Here is an 8,043-nt window from a genome sequence, read left to right on the forward strand (position 1 = left end):
GCCGCCTCCCTTGGCAGCGAGCAAGTTAGTGTGACGGGGCAGGACCATGAGAAACCCAAGTGTTCTGCCGGCCGTGCCCACACGGGGGCGCCCTTCGTTTCTGTGCTGGGAGGAGGAAGGGCGGGGGCGGGGGGGGGTCGTCTGTCCTTGTCTGGAACCCCAACGAGGCCCAGAGGTCACAGTCACGGACGCTGGGAGAATCAAGGCACTCTCCAGGACCTGGGGCGACAATCTCTCACTTCCGTTATAAGTTAAATACGGTATTTATAATTTTTTTTTCTTTTTTGGGGTCACACCTGGCAATGCACAGGGGTTCCTCCTGGCTCTGCACTCAGGAATCACTCCTGGCAGCGCTCAAGGGACCCTATGGGATGCTGGGAATCGAACCCGTGTTGGCCTCTTGCAAGGCAAACGCCCTACCCGCTGTGCTATCGCTCTGGCTCCAGTATTTATGATTTTTAAAACTTTTTAAAGCATGAAATTCATCAGTGCTCAGAGGTGACTCCCAGCTCTGTGCTCAGGAATCACACTTGGCGCTTGGGAGGGTCCTCCCAGGTGACACCCAGCGGTGCTTGGGAACTGAGTGGTGTGGGGGCAGGGGTGGGTATGAGCGGGGGGATTAGAACCTGGGTCAGGAGCATGCATGTACCCTAACCCCTGTACTGTCTCCCTGGCCATGCTTTTATTTGTGGGGGGGTGGGTTTGGGGGCCACACCCCCTGGTTGGCTTAAGGAGAATTCGTAGATGCACCAACCACAATTAATTAGGTTATACTGTAACATTGTGTGGGTCCAGGAACTCTCCATTGTGAGACTCGTTACTGTTTTTGGCATACCAAATACACCACGGGGAGCTTGCCAGGCTTTGCCATGTGGGCGGGATACTCTCGGTAGCTTGCCGGGCTCTCTGAGAGGGGCGGAGGAATCGAACCCGGGTCAGCGGCGTGCAAGGCAAACGCCATACCCGCTGTGCTATGGCTCCAGCTCCAGTTAATTAGGTACGAGAAAAGACTCTTCTGCTTTCTGTCAGGCTTGATTTTTATAATGCCCCTTAGATTTTTCTGTCGAGTGGTGGAATTTGTTTTCTCGATGAGCAAAAGGAATGAAGCTGTTGGTTTTATTACAAACTCATCTCCATAGATCATATTTATTTTTTTTCAGTGTCTAACCGAGAGTCAAAAACGTGCAGCTTGTGGGTTTTGAAGTTGTTCCGTGGCATCAGCCGCTAGAATCGACAGAGGCACAGAGGCAGTTCTCGTTTCTCGCTCCCACATTGCAGTTAGTTTGCAAAAGTGCCGTTTTTAGGTCAGAATCGGAGTCTGTCTCCCACACAGCCTGCCTGGAGGGCCCTGGAGGCCGTGGGCTTCTCTGGTCTTTCTGCAGTTTTCCTGGGATTCAGCGTCTCCCGCTAGGGCTGGAAACCCTCATTCCAGACTGTTACTATGCTGCTTTCTGCATTAAAACACAGTCTGGGGGCTGGAGAGATAGCACAGTGGGTAGGGTGTTTGCCTTGCATGCAGCCGACCCGGGTTCGATTCCCAGCATCCCGTATGATCCCCTGAGCACCTCCAGGGGTGACTCCTGAGTGCGGAGCCAGGAGGAACCCCTGTGCATTGCCGGGTGTGACCCCCAAAAAAAAGAAGAAAAAAAAAAACACAGTCTGGTCTTTGATCCCAGCTGCCCGGGCAATCTTGTAAGCTCATTAAAAGTTAAGGTGAGGGGGCCTGGAGCGATAGCACAGCAGGTAGGGTGTTTGCCTTGCATGCGGCCGACCGGGTTTGATTCCCAGCATCCTATATTTTCCCCCGAGCACCACCAGGAATAATTCCTGAGTGCATGAACCAGGAGTCCAGGAGTAACCCCTGTGCATTGCCGGGTGTGACCTAAAAAAGAAAAAAAAAAAAACGAAAAGAAAAAAGTTAAGGTAAGGGGTTCTTCATTCTGGGTTAGAACCTTTTAGCGAAAGAGCCCCTTTTAGGGAAAAAGCCATCTCCAGCCATAGCCTGGAAGCATCCACCAGTCAAGCGCTGCAGCTGCCAGCTTCCGGGAGGACCTTCAAGGCAACCCATTCTGATGAGCTGCTGGTCATTTGCACACAGGATAGAATATCGTCAGCCTGCCTGAGTGATAGCACGGCAGGGAGGACGCTTGCCCTGCACACAGACAGACATCCTGAGTTCAATCCCCAGCATCCCATAGAGTGCCCAGTGCCCTGCCAGGAGCAGTCCCTGAGCACAGAGCCAGGAGTCAGCGCTGAACACTGCCCAAAGCCAAAAACAGCAAACACCCTGAGCTGTCGAGGTCGGTGACACTGTGTCAGCTTGGAGCCCCTGACTGCCAGCTGCCACTTCCTGAGAACCTGATGTTTGGGCTAGGGGAGGCTCTTGTCCTCGGACTCCTTAGCCAGATATTCTTTTTCTCAAGAAAGTTGAAAAATAAAGGCCGCAGGAAAATGTGAATGATTTTGATTTCAAGACGATAATGAAATATTGATGTTAGCAGGATTCCCCCACCCCGCCAAATATTTAACTATTGATTTTTTTCCCCTTTTCCTAAAAACTACAAAGTTGAACATAATGAGATGGTGATTTAATGGCGACTTCAGGTTGGACTTTATTTTTTTATTATTATTATTATTTTTTTGCCTCTTGGGTCATACCTGGCAACGCACAGGGGTTACTCCTGGCTCTTCACTCAGGAATTACTCCTGGCGGTGCTCAGGGGACCCTATGGGATGCTGGGAATCGAACCCGGGTCGACCATGTTGGCTGCGTGCAAGACAAATGCCCTACCCGCTGTGCTATTGCTCCAGCCCCCAGGTTGGACTTTAGAGACCGTTTCTGAGCGGAAAGTGCTCAGAAATGAGACGAGGGGCTGGTCTTTGTGGCTGTTTATTCTTGTGCCTTCAGATGAAGAGTCTCTTTCTGGTGCTCTCGGCTTCAGCCGTTTGTGAAGTCACTTCAGGACTTTCGTAAAAGCTGATGTGGGGCCAGATCAATCGCCCAGCAGGGAGGGCATTTACCGTGCACACCTCTGACCCAGGTTCGATCCCTGGTGCCCCATAGGGTCCCCTGCGTACCGCCAGGAGAGTGATTCCTGAGTGCAGATCCAGGAACAACCTCTGAGCACCGCCAAGTGTGGCCCCCAGAAAGCAAAGCATCACCCTCCACCTCTGGCTTCTGGAAGGGGGAGGGTGAGCGCTCCTTGGCCTTCAAGCCAGTTCTAGTGAAATTTCTCTTTTGTGTGGGATGGGGAACCTCCCCCGGCGATGCTCAGGGCTGACTCCCGGCTCTGCACTCGGAATCACTCCTGGCGGGGCTCAGGGGACCGTATGGGATGCTGGGGATTGAACCCAGGCCTGCCACGAGCAAGGCAAACGCCCTCCCCATTGTGCTATCGCTCCGGCCCCTCCGGTGAAATCTCTGTGACTCACTTTATACCCAGAGAGTCGGAGACTCAAGGGGAACTTTCCAGGGGCTGGAGCGATGGCACAGCGGGTAGGGCATTTGCCTTGCACGCGGCCGACCCGGGCTCAATTCCCAGCATCCCATATGGTCCCCTGAGCACCTCCAGGGGTAATTCCTGAGCACAGAGCCAGGAGTAACCCCTTGCATTGCTGGTGTGACCTAAAAAGAAAAAAAAAAGGTGGGGGGGAGGAGGACTTTCCAGAGAAGCCATGGGCCATGCTGGGTCCTCAGGGACATCCCTGCGTGCAGATACTCACTTCGTCACGACCTCCTGTTTCCAGAAACTTAGGAAAGGCGGGGAGGGGGTCCTTGACTCTTGGCCACTGTCCCCACCCAGACCAGTCCATTGACCTGTCAATGGATCTTAGTAACGCGAATGAGCCAGAGCCTCCTCCTGAAACAAAAATAAGCATTTCTGGTCTTTTCGTTTCTTTTTTCCTAAAAAACAGATGCTGGGATTGGCACAAGGCTGTTTCGACTACACGATCCCGTATATCAAAGAGAGGATACAGTTCGGCAAAAGACTGTTTGATTTTCAGGTACGTAATCATTGGCATCTTGCTACTGTCTCTGGGCCTCGTGGCCTGTTAGAAGGAGTCCCACAGCCCCCAGGACTGGATTTATCCGGGGACCACCCCAGTGATGCTCAGGAGGCGGGCAGGAACCCTCTGGTGATTGACAGCTGGCGGCTGGGTGTGGGCGTTGGGATGCGGTTCTTCTGGGCCCCTGCTGGGCTGGGTCACCCAGACCACTACAGCCGTGCACCAGGGCCACCCCAGCAGCGCTGGGGACCTCCAGGGCTGTCTGATGGACATGGCACTGGGTTGGTGCCATGCCAGCCCCCCTCTCTCCAGAACCCCCCTCAAAGATTTTACATTGCTGTTGTTTTGTTTCCTTTGGGGGCCACACCTGGTGGTGCTCAGGGCTCAGTTCCTGGTTCTGTGTTCAAGGATCACTTCTCCTGGTGCTCAGGGGACCCTCGTGGGTGCCCGGGCCCCAAACACAGGTCGGCCATGTGCAAGGCAAGCATCCTACTCTCTGCACCCATCGCTCCGGTCTGACCAGCTCCATCTTTGAAGGTGACATTGTCACCCCGTGACCTGATCATTAACTTCTTTTTTTTTTTTTTTGCCTTTTTGGGTCACACCCAGCAATGCTCAGGGGTTCCTCCTGGCTCTGCACTCAGGAACCACTCCTGGCGGTACTCAGGGGACCATATGGGATGCCGGGGATTGAACCCGGGTCGGCCGCATACAAGGCAAACACCCTACCCGCTGTGCTATCGCTCCAGCCCCTAACTTCTAGTTAATGTTAATTCATGGCAGGAGTGTATTGACATGAAGCGTCGTGAGAGTTGGGAGTCCTTTTCCTCACTCCCCGGCAGAGTGGTTCCGCCGATCCCTGTGGTCAGTGCGTCCCGCCCTAGACCGGAGAGATGGACTTTCATACTCTGGGCCAGCATCTGGCGGTGCACGAGCCGTGGGCCAGCCGTCAGCCTGGCAGGAAGCCCCTGGGGTTTCAGCCCTTCCGTCCTGTGGGCCAAGCCGCGGTCCGTGGAGCAGCAGTGACCACCCATGCCCAAGGCCACAGCCTCGTCTACCCACTGACCCGGTGCTCACCGGGAGAGTCGAGTCTTAAAAATCTGGCGATGGCTCATTTCTTGCATCTTGACCATGATTAGAATCACCTGAGATTCCAAGAGATGGAGGCGCATACCTTGTGCACAGTCAGCCGTGGTTCGATCTTTGGCCCTGCATATAGGCCTCCTGAGCACAGAGCCGGGAGCACTGCTGGGCGTGGCAGAGCATAACTAAAAATCTAAATTGTGGGCTGGAGCGATGGCACAGCGGGGAGGGTGTTTGCCTTGCACGGGGCCAACCCGGGTTCGATCCCCGGCATCCCATAGGGTCCCCCAAGCACCCCCAGGAGTGATCCCTGAGTGCAGAGCCAGGAGGAACCCCTGCGCATTGCTGGGTGTGACCCCCAAAAAAGAAAAAAATACTAAATCGCATGGATCTTGAAGTTTTTTCTAAGAATCCAAGTGCTGCCATTTCATTTTAGAGGGCAAATGTGTAAGTAACTTTACACAATGACTTGTGAAGGGCCCCGGGGTCACCTCCTGCGTCCCTCGGCCCTCCCGAGCCAGGCAGGACCTTAGGAGTTAGCCGTGTCGTTAAGGACTGGCCCGCCATGGAGCGTGTCACGCTGAGTGACGCGAGGCAGAGTGACAGACACAGAATCATCCCACCCCTACGTGCGTGTGTGTCGTCATAAGGCTGCAGAGTAAGGGACTAACGCCCAAGAACAGTAACAGTGGAGGACAGGAGGACGGGCTCGTGGCGGGAAGCTTGACAGAGAAGGGACCACAGTGGCACTGATGGTTGGAAATGATCACTCTGGACAAGAACTGAGTGTTGGAAGGAGACCGGGAACACACGTGGCGACCTCTCAGAACCCGCCTTGCAAATCACAGTGCCTGGAAGGAGGAAGGGAGGGAAGGGGGTGGGGAGGGGGGAGGGAGGGAGGGAGGAAGGAATAGAGAGAAGAGAAGTGTCTGCCATAGAGGCAGGCAGGGGTGTGGGTGGCGGGGGGGAACTGGGGCCATTGGTGCTGAGAAATGTGCACTGGTGGAGGGCCAGTGTTGGAACTGTAGGACCAAAACCTGACCGTGAACAACTTCGTAACTGCATCTCTCGCGGTGATTTCCATTTTCTTTTTTTTAAATTGTCACTCTCTAAGTGGGACCTGAATCTTTCAGGGGCTCCAACACCAAGTGGCTCACGTGGCCACCCAGCTGGAGGCCACGCGCTTGCTCACGTACAACGCGGCTCGGCTGCTGGAGGCCGGGAGGCCTTTCATCAAGGAGGCGTCCATGGCCAAGTACTACGCCTCGGAGGTGAGCGGGAGGTGACTCCGCGGCCGTTTGTGTGTTTCCGGACTGCGTGTGTCTGTGTGTGCCGGAGGGAGGGAGTCAGGCTTGTGTTCGTGGTCGGAGCGAATCACGAGCCCTTTCCAGTTCCGCTCCGAGAAAAAGCCCAAAGCCCGGGAGGGCTCTGTCTGTTCACAAGGTCTGAGTTGAGACTCGTCTCTGCTTCTGGTTTAATAAAAACCAACGAGCAAAGAGCCCTGGGCGCCCCGCGATGCCCGCAGGGTCCGAGTCACGGTTCCGGCTGGGGCGCAGTGAATGTCACGGGAGGCAGCGACCTTCAGTAAAGCAGCCCTGCCTGGGGGGACGCAGAATTCCCAGGCAGGCCACGGTCCCCCGAGCAGGAACTTGAGCAGATCGCAGGGCTGCTCCTTCCCCCACGGAGTCTTTCCACGCACCCCCAACCCACTCCGGTCACCTCCCGCCCTCTGGGCGGACCCTGGAGTCGGTTCCGGAGGGTCCGGCCTGCTCAGTCCCCGGCGCCTCACGTGGCTCCCGTCGGCTGCACCCCTGCCTGGAGCTGCGTCGCTTCTCAGCCAGCTCGGCTTGCCCGCCCCTCCCCACGGACCCCCACCCCTCCTGCCCGGTCCTGGGCCCAGCTGCCAGCCGGGCGGCGAGTTCTCACGCTGCAGAGACCCGTATTTATTCTTTTCTGACGGCTGCTAGCAAGTCCCCAGTAACGCAGTGGCCTAGAGCAATCCGGCGTCATCTCCCGAGTGCCAAGGCCGGGAGTTCAGAGGTCCTGGTGGGGCCCCTGGGGTGCTTCTCAGGCCCCCCCCCCCCACCGGGCATGGTGCCACCCATGTCTGCAGGCCAGTGTCTCTCACGCTTGCCCATCAGGACACCTGCAGGGATGCCCGGATGCCCCCCAGGGCCCAGATAAGCCCCGTCTCAGCTCCACACCCCCACCCTACCCCAGCTGGCAGCTGCCGCATGACGGCTTCTGGGGCTCGGTGCACGGGTGAGGTCGGTTCTGCCACCCCCAGTGCCACCTGCCAAGGTCTCCCAGCTGGCCCGGTACAGCCTCTCGGGCCGTGGACGTTCCTGGGGGTGTCTCTGGGGGAACTCGGTCCCGTGTCCCCGACGAGCCCCAACTTCCTCACATGAGCCCCCAACCTTTCCCCCGGCCAGTGAGGGCTCAGCCCGAGAGAAGGAGCACCACAGTGGACTGCGCCCCTACCCATCCTGTGCCTGCTGCCCGGGAGGACAGGATGAGGGCTCTGCTGGGCCAACCACAGTGCCGGGGATGATGCCCAGCCCGTGGCCACATGTCGAGAGCCACACGCACCTCCAGATCCAGGCGCCTTCCAGAGCAGGGGGAACACAGCAGCACCGGCTCGTAGAGCAGCTATGAGCTGTCCATTCAACTGTCTGACCCTCCATCTGTCTGTCCATCCATCCATCTGTCCATCCATCTGTCCATCCATCTGTCTGTCCACCTATCCATCCGTCTGTCCATTCATCTGTCTGTCCATCCATCCATCCATCCATCTATACATCCATTCATCCCTACATCTGTCCATCCGTCTGTCCATCCATCTGTCTGTCCACCTATCCATCCATCTGTCCATTCATCTGTCTGTCCATCCATCCATCCATCTATACATCTATACATCCATTCATCCCTACATCTGTCCATCCATCTGTCCAT

At 56.3% G+C, this 8,043-nt stretch overlaps 1 protein-coding gene across 1 annotated transcript in view; it reads left to right on the forward strand.

Annotated features, from left to right (window-relative positions):
* ACADSB (acyl-CoA dehydrogenase short/branched chain) overlaps positions 1 to 8,043 on the forward strand; it is a 40,277-nt gene that overhangs the window by 26,749 nt on the left and 5,485 nt on the right. The window contains exons 8-9 of the mRNA XM_056120615.1: positions 3,916 to 4,005; positions 6,225 to 6,362. Of these exons, the coding sequence (XP_055976590.1) occupies positions 3,916 to 4,005; positions 6,225 to 6,362 (228 nt within the window). The remainder of the gene's footprint in view (positions 1 to 3,915; positions 4,006 to 6,224; positions 6,363 to 8,043) is intronic.

This window comes from Sorex fumeus, unplaced genomic scaffold, assembly GCF_029834395.1.
Source record: "Sorex fumeus unplaced genomic scaffold, SorFum_2.1 ptg000043l, whole genome shotgun sequence".
Lineage (NCBI taxonomy): Eukaryota > Metazoa > Chordata > Mammalia > Eulipotyphla > Soricidae > Sorex > Sorex fumeus.